General features: G+C 45.2%; 1 protein-coding gene across 6 annotated transcripts in view; it reads right to left on the bottom strand.

The window, feature by feature from the left end:
* LOC139407256 (utrophin) overlaps positions 1–19,247 on the bottom strand; it is a 334,795-nt gene that overhangs the window by 267,346 nt on the left and 48,202 nt on the right. For all 6 annotated transcript variants that reach the window (XM_071150875.1, XM_071150879.1, XM_071150876.1 and 3 more), the window contains 4 exons: positions 14,455–14,547; positions 13,365–13,442; positions 3,017–3,109; positions 1,081–1,256 (listed from right to left, as the gene is read on the bottom strand). In XM_071150875.1, the coding sequence (XP_071006976.1) occupies positions 1,081–1,256; positions 3,017–3,109; positions 13,365–13,442; positions 14,455–14,547 (440 nt within the window). The remainder of the gene's footprint in view (positions 1–1,080; positions 1,257–3,016; positions 3,110–13,364; positions 13,443–14,454; positions 14,548–19,247) is intronic.

Genomic DNA, 19,247 nt, shown 5'->3' with positions numbered 1-19,247 from the left:
CAACCCTGTTCTTGGAGAGCTACTGTCCTGTAGGTTATAACTCCAACCCTGTTCTTGGAGAGCTACTGTCCTGTAGGTTATAACTCCAACTCTGGGGTTTTATTACAGACATAAATACTCCTCAGTTTCATCAACTGTCCAGGTGGCTAGTCTCAGACGATCCCACAGGTGAAGAAGCCGGATGTGGAGGTCCTGGGCTGGCAATGTTAAACGTGGTCTGCGGTTGTGAGGCCGTTTGGACGTCCTGCTAAATTCTCTAAAATGGCTTATGGTAAGGAAATTAACATTCAATTATCTGGCAACAGCTCTGGTGGACATTCCTGCAGTCAGCATGCCAATTGCACGCTCCCTCAAAACTTGAGACATCTGTGACATTGTGTTGTGTGACAAAACTGCACATTTTAGAGTGGCCTTGTACTGTCCCAAGCACAAGGAGCACCTGTGTAATGATCATGCTGTTTAATCAGATTCTTGATATGCCACAACTGTCAGGAGGATGGATTATCTTGGCCCAGGAGAAATGCTCACTAACAGGGATGTAAACAAATCTGTGCAGAACATTTAAGAGAAATAAGCTTTTTGTGGGTATGGAACATTTCTGGGATCTTTTATTTCAGCTCATTAAATTGTGGGACCAACACTTTACATGTTGTGTTTACATTTTTGTTCAGTATAATAATTATCTGATTGGTAAGCTGAATCATTTTAGTTACAACTGAGGTTGGAGTGAAAACCTACAGAAGTGTAACTCTCCAGGAACAGAGTTGGAGTGAAAACCTACAGAAGTGTAACTCTCCAGGAACAGAGTTGGAGTGAAAACCTACAGAAGTGTAACTCTCCAGGAACAGAGTTGGAGTGAAAACCTACAGAAGTGTAACTCTCCAGGAACAGAGTTGGAATGAAAACCTACAGAAGTGTAACTCTCCAGGAACAGAGTTGGAGTGAAAACCTACAGAAGTGTAACTCTCCAGGAACACGGTTGGAAAACCCTGATCTAAACAGTATACTGTTGGATAGATATACAACCATTAGGGTGACACTGTTGCTACCGGAACATCCCCTGGCCCCCTGACCCCTGACCTGAAGCGGTGCAGGATGGCGTTAAAGGCCAGTCCGTCGGACCAGCTGGTGGTGAAGTTGAGCACGTTGACGTGGTCCTGGTAGGAGCGGGTACACTGCCTCACCCAGCTCAGCAGGATCTTCTCACTGTTGGTCTGCTGCAAGTTGGACATGATGTCCTTCATGATGTCTTTCACCTGAGAGGGACCATACATATAGAGAGGGGAGAAACAGATACACATGGACAGGGGAGAGAGAGACAGAGAGACACGGGGACAGGGGAGAGAGAGACAGACAGACAGACAGGGGAGAGAGAGACAGACAGACAGACAGGGGAGAGAGAGACAGATACACAGGGACAGGGGAGAGAGAAACAGACAGGGGAGAGAGAGACAGATACACAGGGACAGGGGAGAGAGAGACAGACAGGGGAGAGAGAGACAGACAGGGGAGAGAGAGACAGACCGGGGAGAGAGAGACAGACCGGGGAGAGAGAGGCAGACACACAGGGACAGGGGAGAGAGAGACAGACAGGGGAGAGAGAGACAGACAGGGGAGAGAGAGACAGACCGGGGAGAGAGAGACAGATACACAGGGACAGGGGAGAGAGAGACAGACAGGGGAGAGAGAGACAGATACACAGGGACAGGGGAGAGAGAGACAGACAGGGGAGAGAGAGACAGACAGGGGAGAAAGAGAGAAAGACAGGGGAGAGAGAGACAGACATGGGAGAGAGAGATAAACAGGGGAGAGAGAGACAGACGGAGAGACAGGGACAGGGGAGAGAGAGAGAGACATACCGGGGAGAGACAGATACACAGGGACAGGGGAGAGAGACAGATAGAGACACGGGGACAGGGGAGAGAGAGACAGACAGGGGAGAGAGAGACAGACAGGGGAGAGAGAGACAGACAGGGGAGAGAGAGACAGATACACAGAGACAGGGGAGAGAGAGACAGATACACAGGGACAGAGGAGAGAGAGACCGATGGAGACACAGGGACAGAGGAGAGAGAGACAGACAGGGGCAGGAACAGGGGAGAGAGAGAGACAGAAAGAGACACAGGGACAGGGGAGAGAGAGACAGACAGGGGAGAGAGAGACAGACAGGGGAGAGAGAGACAGACCGGGGAGAGAGAGACAGACCGGGGAGAGAGAGACAGACCGGGGAGAGAGAGATAAACAGGGGAGAGAGAGACAGACAGGGGAGAGAGAGACAGACAGGGGAGAGAGAGACAGACAGGGGAGAGAGAGACAGACAGGGGAGAGAGAGACAGACAGGGGAGAGAGAGACAGACAGGGGAGAGAGAGACAGACCGGGGAGAGAGAGACAGACAGGGGAGAGAGAGAGACAGGGGAGAGAGAGAGACAGGGGAGAGAGAGACAGACAGACAGGGGAGAGAGAGACACAGGGGAGAGAGAGACACAGGGGAGAGAGAGACAGACACAGGGGAGAGAGAGACAGACAGGGGGAGAGAGAGAGAGACAGACCAGACCGGGAGAGAGAGACAGACAGGGGAGAGAGAGACAGACAGGGGAGAGAGAGATAAACAGGGGAGAGAGAGACAGACCGGGGAGAGAGAGACAGACAGTGGAGAGAGAGACAGACAGGGGAGAGAGAGACATACAGTGGAGAGAGAGACAGACAGGGGAGAGAGAGACAGACAGGGGCAGGAACAGGGGAGAGAGAGAGACAGAAAGAGACACAGGGACAGGGGAGAGAGAGACAGACAGGGGAGAGACAGACAGAAAAGAGAGACATGGGAGAGACACAGGGACAGGCAAAAGAGGAGGGTTTGTAAGTAGAACACCAATTATACAAGTCCTGTCACATGTCTGAGACGCAGAAAAATATTTGCCTTTTCAACAGCGCTTTTGTTGATCGTTCAAAGCTACGTCCCCAGTGGACAGTACACTCAAAGCAAACTCATCTCTCTCTCTGTGTGCGTGCGTTCACCTGCCAGTGGAGGATAATACTCCAGATGAGACCCAGAGTCAGCTTGTGGTTTCCATCAACAATGTCTGTTCCTCCTATGTTTACCAGATCCACCTGAGTTAGTGAGAGAAAGAGAGAGAGGGTGGGAGAGAGACAACCATCAAAAGGAATAGAAAATTCGACATGCCAATTAGGATTATAGAACCCATTGCCCTTTATGGTTGTGAGGTCTGGGGTCTGAATTAATCAAATGGAACAAACACCAAATTGAGACTCCGCATACAACGTAAAACACCAAATAATGCATGCAGAGCAGAATTAGGCCGATACCCGCGAATTATCAAAATCCAGAAAAGGGCCGTTCAATTCTAGAACCTCCTAAAAGGAAGCGATTCCCAAACCTTCCATAACAAAGCCATCACCTACAGAGAGATGAACCTGGAGAAGAGTCCCCTAAGCAAGCTGGTCCTGGGGCTCTGTTCACAAACACACCCCACAGAGCCCCAGGACAGCAGCACAATTAGACCCAACCAAATCATGAGAAAACAAAAAGATAATTACTTAACACATTGGAAAGAATTCACACAAAAAAAAACAGAGCAAACTAGAATGTTATTTGGCCCTTAAAAGAGAAGACACAGTGGCAGAATACCTGACCACTGTGACTGACCCAAACTTAAGGAAAGCTTTGACTATGTACAGACTCAGTGAGCATAGCCTTGCTATTGAGAAAGGTCGCCGTAGGCAGACATGGCTCTCAAGAGAAGACAGGCTATGTGCACACTGCACACAAAATTAGGTGGAAACTGAGCTGCACTTCCTAACCTCGTGTCCAATGTAGTAGACCATATTAGAGACATATATTTCCCTCAGATTACACAGACCCACAAAGAATTTGAAAACAAACCCAATTTTGATAAACTCCCATATCTACTAGGTGAAATACCACAGTGTGCCATCACAGCAGCAAGATTTGTGACTGTTGTGACTGTGTGACTGTGTACTGTTGCCACAAGAAAAGGTCAACCAGTGAAGAACAAACACCATTGTAAATACAACCCATATTTATGCTTATTTATTTTCCCTTCAACCATTTGTACATCGTTACAACACTGTATATAGACATAATGACATTTGTAATGTCTTTATTCTTTTGAAACTTCTGTGAGTGTAATGTTTACTGTTCATTTTTATTGTTTATTTCACTTTTGTTTATTATCTACTTCACTTGCTTTGGCAATGTTAACATATGTTTCCCATGCCAATAAAGCACTTACATTTAAATTGATAGAGACAGACATCGAGACAGAGACACAGAGAGAGGTCAAGATATTAAAAGTCAAGTCAAAATGCTTTTTATTACCTTCCCTTATAGAAAGTTGAACATGCCGTAATACTCAAGATTAACAACTTGTACCATTAAGCTGCTTTGCGGGCTTTCCTGTGATCCAATAACTAATCTCAGTCTCCCACAGCTGTCCTCACCTCTACAGCTGTAGGCTGCTGTGTGTGGTCAAGTGAAACCCAGAAACCCCACATGTAAAAAGTGCTAAAGTGGATTAAAAGTGTCTAATGATATCCCCTACACCCTGTGATACCAGCCTAATCATGTGACAAGCTTACATTCATGGAGTGATGGAGTGATTACAAACACACAGGGGGTAGAATGGAACATTCTGGAACACTATTCCTTGGGGTCAGGGGGGCAACGAGTGACCTCTCAGCCAATAACGTGACCCTTAAACTCTTAACCCCACCATCCATTAACCCAATCATGCCTGCATTATCACACACACGTGATACACAGTACAGATACACAGTACAGATACAGATACACAGTACAGATACAGATACAAAGTTACAGATACACAGTACAGATAGAGAGATACACAGTACAGATACACAGTACAGATAGAGAAATACACAGTACAGATAGAGATACATAGTACAGATACACAGTACAGATAGAGAAATACACAGTACAGATAGAGATACATAGTACAGATACACAGTACAGATAGAGAAATACACAGTACAGATATAGAAATACACAGTACAGATAGAGATACATAGTACAGATACACAGTACAGATACAGATACACAGTACAGATAGAGAAATACACAGTACAGATAGAGAGATACACAGTACAGATACACAGTACAGATACAGATACACAGAACAGATACAGATACATAGTACAGATACAGGTACACAGTACAGATACAGATACACAGTACAGATAGAGAGATAACTAGTACAGATACACAGTACAGATACAGATACACAGTACAGATAGATAGATACACAGTACAGATAGAGAGATACACAGTACAGATACACAGTACAGATAGAGAAATACACAGTACAGATAGAGAAATACACAGTACAGATACAGATACACAGTACAGATACAGATACACAGTACAGATACAGATACACATAACAGATACAGATACACATAACAGATACAGATACACAGTACAGATAGAGAAATACACAGTACAGATAGAGAAATACACAGTACAGATACAGATACACAGTACAGATACAGATACACAGTACAGATACAGATACACAGTACAGATACAGATACACATAACAGATACAGATACACATAACAGATACAGATACACAGTACAGATAGAGAAATACACAGTACAGATAGAGAAATACACAGTACAGATACAGATACACAGTACAGATACAGATACACAGTACAGATACAGATACACAGTACAGATACAGATACATAGTACAGATACACAGTACAGATAGATAGATACACAGTACAGATAGAGATACATAGTACAGATACACAGTGCAGATACACAATACAGATAGAGATACACAGTACAGGTACAGATACACAATACAGATACACAGTACAGATACAGATGCACAGTACTGATAGAGATACACAGTACAGATACACAGTACAGATACAGATACACAGATACAGATGCACAGTACAGATACATAGAACAGATACAGATACACAGTACAGATAGAGAAATACACAGTACAGATACACAGTACAGATACAGATACACAGTACAGATACAGATACACAGTACAGATACATAGAACAGATACAGATACACAGTACAGATAGAGAAATACACAGTACAGATACAGATACACAGAACAGATACAGATACACAGTACAGATAGAGAAATACACAGTACAGATACAGATACACAGAACAGATACAGATACACAGTACAGATAGAGATACACAGTACAGATACACAGATACAGATGCACAGTACAGATAGAGATACACAGTACAGATACAGATACACAGTACAGATACATAATACAGATACACAGTACAGATAGAGAGATACACAGTACAGACACACAGTACAGATACACAGTACAGATACAGAGTACAGATAGAGAGATACACAGTACAGATAGAGAGATACACAGTACAGATAGATACACAGTACAGATAGATACACAGTACATATACACAGTACAGATACAGACACACAGTACAGATAGAGAGATACACATTACAGATCGAGAGACACACAGTACAGATACACAGTACAGATAGAGAGATACACATTACAGATCGAGAGATACACATTACAGATAGGGAGATACAGTACAGATCGAGAGATACACAGTACAGATCGATACACAGTACAGATAGATACACAGTACAGATAGATACACAGTACATATACACACTACAGATACACAGAACCTATACAGATACACAGTACAGATACACAGAACAGATACAGATACACAGTACAGATAGAGATACACAGTACATATAGAGAGAGACACAGTACATATAGAGAGAGACACAGTACAGATAGAGATACACAGTACAGATAGAGATACATAGTATAGATACACAGTACATATACACAGTACAGATAGAGATACACAGTACAGATAGAGAGATACACAGTACAGATACACAGTACAGATAGAGAGAGACACAGTACAGATAGAGAGATACACAGTACAGATACACAGTACAGATAGAGAGATACACAGTACAGATACACAGTACAGATAGAGAGATACACAGTACAGATAGAGAGATACACAGTACAGATACACAGTACAGATACAGATACACAGTACAGATAGAGAGATACACAGTACAGATACAGATACACAGTACAGATACAGATACACAGTACAGATACACAGGACAGATACAGATACACAGTACAAATAGAGATACACAGTACATATAGAGAGATACACAGTACAGATACACAGTACAGATAGAGAGATACACAGTACAGATACACAGTACAGATAGAGAGATACACAGTACAGATAGAGATACACAGTACAGATAGAGATACACAGTACCGATAGAGATACACACGTACAGATACACAGTACAGATACACAGTACAAATAGAGATACACAGTACAGATACACAGTACAGATACAGATACACAGTACAGACACAGATACACAGTACATATACACAGTACAGATAGAGATACACAAGTACAGATACACAGTACAGATACAGATACACAGTACAGACACAGATACACAGTACATATACACAGTACAGATATAGAGATACACAGTACAGATAGAGAGATACACAGTACAGATAGAGATACATAGTACAGATACACAGTACAGATAGAGAGATACACAGTACAGATACACAGTACAGATAGAGATACACACGTACAGATACACAGTACAGATACACAGTACAGATAGAGAGATACACAGTACAGATAGAGATACACACGTACAGATACACAGTACAGATACACAGTACAGATAGAGATACACAGTACAGATAGAGATACACACGTACAGATACACAGTACAGATACAGATACACAGTACAGGTACACAGTACAGATTAGAGGTCGGACGATTAATCGCAATGGCTGATTAATTAGGGCCGATTTCAAGTTTTCATAACAAAATAATCACTAGTTAACTACACATGGTTGATGATATTACTAGATATTATCTAGCGTGTCCTGCATTGCATATAATCTGACTAAGCATACAAGTATCTAAGTATCTGACTGAGCGGTGGTAGGCAGAAGCAGGCGCGTAAACATTCATTAAAACAGCACTTTCGTGCGTTTTGCCAGCAGCTCTTCGTTGTGCGTCAAGCATTGCGCTGTTTATGACTTTAAGCCTATCAACTCCCGAGATGAGGCTGGTGTAACCGAAGTGAAATGGCTAGCTAGTTAGCACGCGGTAATAGTGTTTCAAACGTCACTCGCTCTGAGCCTTCTAGTAGTTGTTCCCTTTGCTCTGCATGGGTAACGCTGCTTCGATGGTGGCTGTTGTCGTTGTGTTGCGGGTTCGAGCCCAGAGATGAGCGAGGAGAGGGACAGAATCTATACTGTTACACTGGCAATACTAAAGTGCCTATAAGAACATCCAATAGTCAAAGGTTAATGAAATTCAAAAGGTATAGAGGGAAATATGTAATGAACCTCGTCCTCCTCTTCTGAGGAGGAGTAGCGAGAAGGATCGGAGGACCAATTTGCAGCATGGTAAGTGTCCATAATGTTTATTTTAATACATAAACTGAACACTACGAAATACAAAACAATAAACGTGAAATGAACGAAACAGTTCCGTATGGCGACAAACACTGACATGGAAGACAAACACCCACAACCCAAAAGTGAAACCCAGGCTACCTGATTCTCAATCAGGGACAACAATTGACAGCTGCCAACATAGAAAAACAAACATAGACTGCCCACCCAACTCACGCCCTGACCATACTAAAACAAACATAGACTGCCCACCCAACTGACGCCCTGACCATACTAAAACAAACATAGACTGCCCACCCAACTGACGCCCTGACCATACTAAAACAAACATAGACTGCCCACCCAACTGACGCCCTGACCATACTAAAACAAACATAGACTGCCCACCCAACTGACGCCCTGACCATACTAAAACAAACATAGACTGCCCACCCAACTCACGCCCTGACCATACTAAAACAAACATAGACTGCCCACCCAACTCACGCCCTGACCATACTAAAACAAACATAGACTGCCCACCCAACTGACGCCCTGACCATACTAAAACAAACATAGACTGCCCACCCAACTGACGCCCTGACCATACTAAAACAAACATAGACTGCCCACCCAACTGACGCCCTGACCATACTAAAACAAACATAGACTGCCCACCCAACTGACGCCCTGACCATACTAAAACAAACATAGACTGCCCACCCAACTGACGCCCTGACCATACTAGACTGCCCACCCAACTGCCCTGACCATACTAAAACAAACATAGACTGCCCACCCAACTGACGCCCTGACCATACTAAAACAAACATAGACTGCCCACCCAACTGACGCCCTGACCATACTAAAACAAACATAGACTGCCCACCCAACTGACGCCCTGACCATACTAAAACAAACATAGACTGCCCACCCAACTCACGCCCTGACCATACTAAAACAAACATAGACTGCCCACCCAACTGACGCCCTGACCATACTAAAACAAACATAGACTGCCCACCCAACTGACGCCCTGACCATACTAAAACAAACATAGACTGCCCACCCAACTGACGCCCTGACCATACTAAAACAAACATAGACTGCCCACCCAACTGACGCCCTGACCATACTAAAACAAACATAGACTGCCCACCCAACTGACGCCCTGACCATACTAAAACAAACATAGACTGCCCACCCAACTGACGCCCTGACCATACTAAAACAAACATAGACTGCCCACCCAACTGACGCCCTGACCATACTAAAACAAACATAGACTGCCCACCCAACTGACGCCCTGACCATACTAAAACAAACATAGACTGCCCACCCAACTGACGCCCTGACCATACTAAAACAAACATAGACTGCCCACCCAACTGACGCCCTGACCATACTAAAACAAACATAGACTGCCCACCCAACTGACGCCCTGACCATACTAAAACAAACATAGACTGCCCACCCAACTGACGCCCTGACCATACTAAAACAAACATAGACTGCCCACCCAACTGACGCCCTGACCATACTAAAACAAACATAGACTGCCCACCCAACTGACGCCCTGACCATACTAAAACAAACATAGACTGCCCACCCAACTGACGCCCTGACCATACTAAAACAAACATAGACTGCCCACCCAACTGACGCCCTGACCATACTAAAACAAACATAGACTGCCCACCCAACTGACGCCCTGACCATACTAAAACAAACATAGACTGCCCACCCAACTGACGCCCTGACCATACTAAAACAAACATAGACTGCCCACCCAACTGACGCCCTGACCATACTAAAACAAACATAGACTGCCCACCCAACTGACGCCCTGACCATACTAAAACAAACATAGACTGCCCACCCAACTGACGCCCTGACCATACTAAAACAAACATAGACTGCCCACCCAACTCACGCCCTGACCATACTAAAACAAACATAGACTGCCCACCCAACTGACGCCCTGACCATACTAAAACAAACATAGACTGCCCACCCAACTCACGCCCTGACCATACTAAAACAAACATAGACTGCCCACCCAACTCACGCCCTGACCATACTAAAACAAACATAGACTGCCCACCCAACTGACGCCCTGACCATACTAAAACAAACATAGACTGCCCACCCAACTGACGCCCTGACCATACTAAAACAAACATAGACTGCCCACCCAACTCACGCCCTGACCATACTAAAACAAACATAGACTGCCCACCCAACTGACGCCCTGACCATACTAAAACAAACATAGACTGCCCACCCAACTGACGCCCTGACCATACTAAAACAAACATAGACTGCCCACCCAACTGACGCCCTGACCATACTAAAACAAACATAGACTGCCCACCCAACTGACGCCCTGACCATACTAAAACAAACATAGACTGCCCACCCAACTGACGCCCTGACCATACTAAAACAAACATAGACTGCCCACCCAACTGACGCCCTGACCATACTAAAACAAACATAGACTGCCCACCCAACTCACGCCCTGACCATACTAAAACAAACATAGACTGCCCACCCAACTGACGCCCTGACCATACTAAAACAAACATAGACTGCCCACCCAACTGACGCCCTGACCATACTAAAACAAACATAGACTGCCCACCCAACTGACGCCCTGACCATACTAAAACAAACATAGACTGCCCACCCAACTGACGCCCTGACCATACTAAAACAAACATAGACTGCCCACCCAACTGACGCCCTGACCATACTAAAACAAACATAGACTGCCCACCCAACTGACGCCCTGACCATACTAAAACAAACAAACACCCAACTCACGCCCTGACCATACTAAAACAAACATAGACTGCCCACCCAACTGACGCCCTGACCATACTAAAACAAACATAGACTGCCCACCCAACTGACGCCCTGACCATACTAAAACAAACATAGACTGCCCACCCAACTGACGCCCTGACCATACTAAAACAAACATAGACTGCCCACCCAACTGACGCCCTGACCATACTAAAACAAACATAGACTGCCCACCCAACTCACGCCCTGACCATACTAAAACAAACATAGACTGCCCACCCAACTGACGCCCTGATCATACTAAAACAAACATAGACTGCCCACCCAACTGACGCCCTGACCATACTAAAACAAACATAGACTGCCCACCCAACTGACGCCCTGACCATACTAAAACAAACATAGACTGCCCACCCAACTGACGCCCTGACCATACTAAAACAAACATAGACTGCCCACCCAACTGACGCCCTGACCATACTAAAACAAACATAGACTGCCCACCCAACTCACGCCCTGACCATACTAAAACAAACATAGACTGCCCACCCAACTCACGCCCTGACCATACTAAAACAAACATAGACTGCCCACCCAACTCACGCCCTGACCATACTAAAACAAACATAGACTGCCCACCCAACTGACGCCCTGACCATACTAAAACAAACATAGACTGCCCACCCAACTGACGCCCTGACCATACTAAAACAAACATAGACTGCCCACCCAACTCACGCCCTGACCATACTAAAACAAACATAGACTGCCCACCCAACTGACGCCCTGACCATACTAAAACAAACATAGACTGCCCACCCAACTGACGCCCTGACCATACTAAAACAAACATAGACTGCCCACCCAACTGACGCCCTGACCATACTAAAACAAACATAGACTGCCCACCCAACTGACGCCCTGACCATACTAAAACAAACATAGACTGCCCACCCAACTGACGCCCTGACCATACTAAAACAAACATAGACTGCCCACCCAACTCACGCCCTGACCATACTAAAACAAACATAGACTGCCCACCCAACTCACGCCCTGACCATACTAAAACAAACATAGACTGCCCACCCAACTGACGCCCTGACCATACTAAAACAAACATAGACTGCCCACCCAACTGACGCCCTGACCATACTAAAACAAACATAGACTGCCCACCCAACTCACGCCCTGACCATACTAAAACAAAGATAAAATAACATAAAATAACAGAACAGACAAAATAGTCCCAGAATTCCTATAATACCTACAACTTCTTAACTGGGAATATTGAAGTCTCATGTTAAAAGGAACCACCAGCTTTCATATGTTCTCATGTTCTGAGCAAGGAACTTAAACGTTAGCTTTCTTACATAGCACATATTGCACATTTACTTTCTTCTCCAACACTTTGTTTTTGCATTATTTAAACCCAATTGAAAATGTTTCATTATTTACTTGAGGCTAAATTGATTTTATTGTAAAATAAGTGTTCATTCAGTATTGTTGTAATTGTCATTATTACAAATACATTTTGACACACGGTTTCCTGTGTGTATCAAGAATAGTCTACCACCTAAAGGACATCCAGACAACTTGACACAACTGTGGATATATCAGGCTGACAAACAGAGACACACAATACAGAAGAAGTCACTAACAAACTCACACACACACACACACACACACACACACACACACACACACACACACACACACACATACGCGCGCGCGCACCCAACAGCCTGCTGTTTTTCTGCCAGTGTGGAGGAGGATAGCAACTAACATGCCACCCCTACCCTAGTGAGCTCCTCATGCAAAGACCCCATCTTATCTCCCACAGACAAGGTCACAACATGAACACGGCCATTGTATGGAGACACAAGGGAAAGGGGAAAGAGGGGGGAGAGAGAGAGAGAGAGAGAGAAGAGGGAGCATGCAAGAGGGAGACAGCACACTAGACACTGAAGGAAAAGGGAAGAGATTAGTAAAATAGGGGGATAAAGAAGAATAAAGAGAGATACAGTGTAAAGCCCTAACGGTAGGTACTTACGTTGTTTTGATGCAGGACCTGAAGAACCTTGTTGACGTTGTTGAGGGCGTGAACTCTGGTGGACCCTCGCTCTTTGGTCTGAGAACAACAACACAGAAGAATAGGGCATGTTAGGCAGAACATACATTAATGCAAGGATCCTGCCTGACCTCAGCACACTAAGACGTTCATAGCAAAGAGTATCGTAGATTATCTAGAGTATCAGAGTGTATATAGAGTGTCCAGTACAAGGCAACATGTCATTTTTCCACATGTAGCCTATACTGCACACACCCTTCAAGAGGAGTTGAGACTCATACAGGTCAGCAGGTCATGTAGGTGATATGACATTATTTCTGAGGTAGTGCTAGTTGTTTCTCTTGTCTAATGTGAAGGTTTGCTATGAGGGTAAAATCACGCAAGATTTCAGTTCCTTTACACACACCACACGCATGCACACACACACAGACACACACATCTTTGCACAATACTGCACTAATGATGGGCAGTGACCTGCAATTAAAGAGGCAGCTAAATCTATCCAGACAGAGAGACTTTCAGACTTGCAGTGCTAGCCGTTGCCAAGGGCCAGTCTGCGTGCTTAATACATCTCACTTATCGCTCAACATACCATTCCACACTATAAATCAATCAGCCATTACGCCTTCAGCCCCCTCTAGTTTTTATTTTATTTTAAGGGACATGTGAAAAGAATAGGGACCGGGTTGAACCGGTGCCAATTTAAAAACCCTTCCTAGCCTTACATACCACAACAGGGCATTAGTACCCAATTATGGCATTAGTATCATGGTAACAGATAGAGGGCTGGCGAGGTGTTGGGTACTGGGCTGGGGTGCTGGTGCTAGAAAACAGATTCACTGGTAGGGTGAATGAGGGGTGAATTGGGGGAGTGGGGTGAGAAAGGTCAGATATGGATATGCATACGACACACACGACACATTCACACAAACTGTACACACACACACACAGTGTACACACACACACACGACATATACACTGTACACACACGCACGGACACGCAGACAAGCATGGACGCACACAGGCAGGCATGTGCGCAAGCACACACACAGGCACACAAACACACACGCACCAGGACATTTCCTGTGAGTCCCTCCAGTAGTTCCAGCAGTTTCTTGCCATCCTGCAGGTCACAGAACATGTCCTTGATGGGCATCTTTCCCGTCTGAAACACAAGAAATACACTCATCATGTGTGTGTAAGGACACTACTCGTGTGTGTGTGTGTAAGGACACTACTCGTGTGTGTGTGTGTAAGGACACTACTCATGTGTGTGTGTGTGTGTAAGGACACTACTCGTGTGTGTGTGTGTGTGTGTGTGTAAGGACACTACTCGTGTGTGTGTGTGTGTGTGTGTGTAAGGACACTACTCGTGTGTGTGTGTGTAAGGACACTACTCGTGTGTGTGTGTGTGTATAAGGACACTACTCGTGTGTGTGTGTGTGTGTAAGGACACTACTCGTGTGTGTGTGTGTGTGTGTGTGTGTGTAAGGACACTACTCGTGTGTGTGTGTGTGTGTGTAAGGACACTACTCGTGTGTGTGTGTGTGTGTGTGTGTAAGGACACTACTCGTGTGTGTGTGTGTAAGGACACTACTCGTGTGTGTGTGTGTAAGGACACTACTCGTGTGTGTGTGTGTAAGGACACTACTCGTGTGTGTGTGTGTGTGTGTGTGTAAGGACACTACTCGTGTGTGTGTGTGTGTGTGTGTGTGTAAGGACACTACTCGTGTGTGTGTGTGTGTGTGTGTGTGTAAGGACACTACTCGTGTGTGTGTGTGTGTGTGTGTGTGTAAGGACACTACTCGTGTGTGTGTGTGTGTGTGTGTGTGTAAGGACACTACTCGTGTGTGTGTGTGTGTGTGTGTGTGTGTGTGTGTGTGTGTGTAAGGACACTACTCGTGTGTGTGTGTGTAAGGACACTACTCGTGTGTGTGTGTGTGTGTAAGGACACTACTCGTGTGTGTGTGTGTAAGGACACTACTCGTGTGTGTGTGTGTAAGGACACTACTCGTGTGTGTGTGTGTAAGGACACTACTCGTGTGTGTGTGTGTAAGGACACTACTCGTGTGTGTGTGTAAGGACACTCGTGTGTGTGTGTGTGTGTGTGTGTGTGTTTGTGTGTGTGTGTAAGGACACTACTCGTGTGTGTGTGTGTGTGTAAGGACACTGCTCGTGTGTGTGTGTGTGTGTAAGGACAATACTAGTGTGTGTGTGTAAGGACACTACTCATGTGTGTGTGTAAGGACACTACTCATGGGTGTGTGTAAGGACACTACTCATGGGTGTGTGTAAGGACACTACTTGTGTGTGTGTGTGTGTGTGTGTGTAAGGACAATACTTGTGTGTGTGTGTGAGTAAGGACACTACTCATGGGTGTGTGTAAGGACACTACTCGTGTGTGTGTGTGTAAGGACACTACTCATGTGTGTGTAAGGACACTACTCGTGTGTGTGTGTGTGTAATGGACACTACTCATGTGTGTGTGTAAGGACACTTCTCATGTGTGTGTGTGTGTGTGTAAGGACCCTACTCGTGTGTGTGTGTGTGTAAGGACACTACTTGTGTGTGTGTGTGTGTGTGTGTGTAAGGACACTACTCGTGTGTGTGTGTAAGGACACTACTCATGTGTGTGTGTGTGTAAGGACACTACTCGTGTGTGTGTGTGTGTGTGTAAGGACACTACTCGTGTGTGTGTGTGTGTAAGGACACTACTCGTGTGTGTGAGTAAGGACACTACTCGTGTGTGTGTGTGTGTGTAAGGACACTACTCGTGTGTGTGTGTAAGGACACTACTCGTGTGTGTGTGTGTGTGCGTGTAAGGACACTACTCGTGTGTGTGTGTGTGTGTGTGTGTGTAAGGACACTACTAGTGTGTGTGTGTAAGGACACTACTTGTGTGTGTGTGTGTGTGTGTAAGGACACTACTCGTGTGTGTGTGTGTGTGTGTAAGGACACTACTCATGTGTGTGTAAAGACACTCCTCATGTGTGTGTGTAAGGACACTACTCATGTGTGTGTGTAAGGACACTACTCGTGTGTGTGTGTAAGGACACTACTCGTGTGTGTGTGTGTGTAAGGACACTACTCGTGTGTGTGTGTGTGTGTAAGGACACTACTCGTGTGTGTGTGTGTGTGTGTGTAAGGACACTACTCATGTGTGTGTAAGGACACTACTCATGTGTGTGTGTAAGGACACTACTCATGTGTGTGTGTAAGGACACTACTCATGTGTGTGTGTAAGGACACTACTCATGTGTGTGTGTAAGGACACCACTCATGTGTGTGTGTAAGGACACTACTCATGTGTGTGTGTAAGGACACTACTCATGTGTGTGTGTAAGGACACTACTCATGTGTGTGTGTAAGGACACTACTCATGTGTGTGTGTAAGGACACTACTCATGTGTGTGTGTAAGGACACCACTCATGTGTGTGTGTAAGGACACTACTCATGTGTGTGTGTAAGGACACCACTCATGTGTGTGTGTAAGGACACTACTCATGTGTGTGTGTAAGGACACTACTCATGTGTGTGTGTAAGGACACTACTCATGTGTGTGTGTAAGGACACTACTCATGTGTGTGTGTAAGGACACCACTCATGTGTGTGTGTAAGGACACCACTCATGTGTGTGTGTAAGGACACCACTCATGTGTGTGTGTAAGGACACTACTCATGTGTGTGTGTAAGGACACTACTCATGTGTGTGTGTAAGGACACTACTCATGTGTGTGTGTAAGGACACCACTCATGTGTGTGTGTAAGGACACTACTCATGTGTGTGTGTAAGGACACTACTCATGTGTGTGTGTGTGTAAGGACACTACTCATGTGTGTGTGTAAGGACACTACTCATGTGTGTGTGTAAGGACACTACTCATGTGTGTGTGTAAGGACACTACTCATGTGTGTGTGTAAGGACACTACTCATGTGTGTGTGTAAGGACACTACTCATGTGTGTGTGTAAGGACACTACTCATGTGTGTGTGTAAGGACACTACTCATGTGTGTGTGTAAGGACACTACTCATGTGTGTGTGTAAGGACACTACTCATGTGTGTGTGTAAGGACACTACTCATGTGTGTGTGTAAGGACACTACTCATGCGTGTGTAGTGTGTTGTTTTGTCTACATACAAACCTGTATTCAGAGTACATAATGCTGTGCAATGTTTTGCATGGAAAATGTTATGGAAAATCAACTCAGTTCATTTTCAGGTTAGAAATATTTGCAATGATTCCAAAATTCTGAACATCCTTAAAGTTTATGCACTGGGAATGGTAGACAATGTTTCTGTTGATAACTGGGTAGAAGGGTACGTACATCACGTACAGTATATAATAGCATATGAAGTTGGGCAAATGGTTGGGAAATGGAAACCAGAGGATGGGATCAAACATGAGAGATTTCTGGGTAATTTTTGAGGTAACAGAGAACAGAGCTCATTCTAACATCCCACTCTCCATACCTCAGATATGACCTGACAACAGAACAACTCAACAAGAAACACACAGAGCTAACACAGAGGGGAGGAGAGAAACACACAGAGCTAACACAGAGGAGAGAAACACACAGAGTTAACACAGAGGAGAGGAGAGAAACACACAGATCTAACACAGAGGGGAGGAAAGAAACACACAGAGCTAACACAGAGGAGAGAAACACAGAGCTAACACAGAGGAGAGAAACACACAGAGCTAACACAGAGGGGAGGAAAGAAACACACAGAGCTAACACAGAGGAGAGAAACACAGAGCTAACACAGAGGAGAGAAACACACAGAGCTAACACAGAGGGGAGGAAAGAAACACACAGAGCTAACACAGAGGAGAGAAACACAGAGCTAACACAGAGGAGAGAAACACACAGAGCTAACACAGAGGGGAGGAAAGAAACACACAGAGCTAACACAGAGGAGAGAAACACAGAGCTAACACAGAGGAGAGAAACACAGAGCTAACACAGAGGAGAAGAGAGAAACACAGAGCTAACAAACACAGAGGGGAGGAGAGAAACACACAGAGCTAACACAGAGGAGAGGAGAGAAACACACAGAGCTAACACAGAGGAGAGGAGAGAAACACACAGAGCTAACAAACACAGAGGGGAGGAGAGAAACACACAGAGCTAACACAAAGGAGAGTAGAGAAACACACAGAGCTAACACAGAGGGGAGGAGGGAAACACACAGAGCTAACACAGAGGAGAGGAGGGAAACACACAGAGCTAACACAGAGGAGAGGAGGGAAACACACAGAGCTAACACAGAGGAGAGGAGAGAAACACAGAGCTAACAAACACAAAGGAGAGGAGGGAAACACAGAGCTAACACAGAGGAGAGGAGAGAAACACACAGAGCTAACAAACACCGAGGAGAGGGAAACACACAGAGCTAACAAACACAGAGGAGAGGAGGGAAACACACAGAGCTAACAAACACAGAGGAGAGGAGGGAAACACACAGAGCTAACAAACACAGAGGAGAGGAGGGAAACACACAGAGCTAACACAGAGGAGAGGAGGGGAACACACAGAGCTAACACAGAGGAGAGGAGGGAAACACACAGAGCTAACAAACACAGAGGAGAGGAGGGAAACACAGAGCTAACACAGAGGAGAGGAGGGAAACACAGAGCTAACAGAGGAGAGGAGGGAAACACAGAGCTAACACAGAGGAGAGGAGGGAAACACGCAGAGCTAACACAGAGGAGAGGAGAGAAACACACAGAGCTAACAAACACAGAGGAGAGGAGGGAAACAGAGCTAACACAGAGGAGAGGAGAGAAACACACAGAGCTAACACAGAGGGGAGGAGAGAAACACAGAGCTAACAAACACAGAGGAGAGGAGGGAAACACAC

Source organism: Oncorhynchus clarkii, chromosome 4 (assembly GCF_045791955.1).
Source record: "Oncorhynchus clarkii lewisi isolate Uvic-CL-2024 chromosome 4, UVic_Ocla_1.0, whole genome shotgun sequence".
Taxonomy (NCBI): domain Eukaryota; kingdom Metazoa; phylum Chordata; class Actinopteri; order Salmoniformes; family Salmonidae; genus Oncorhynchus; species Oncorhynchus clarkii.
This window is presented reverse-complemented; position numbering and strand designations above follow the sequence as displayed.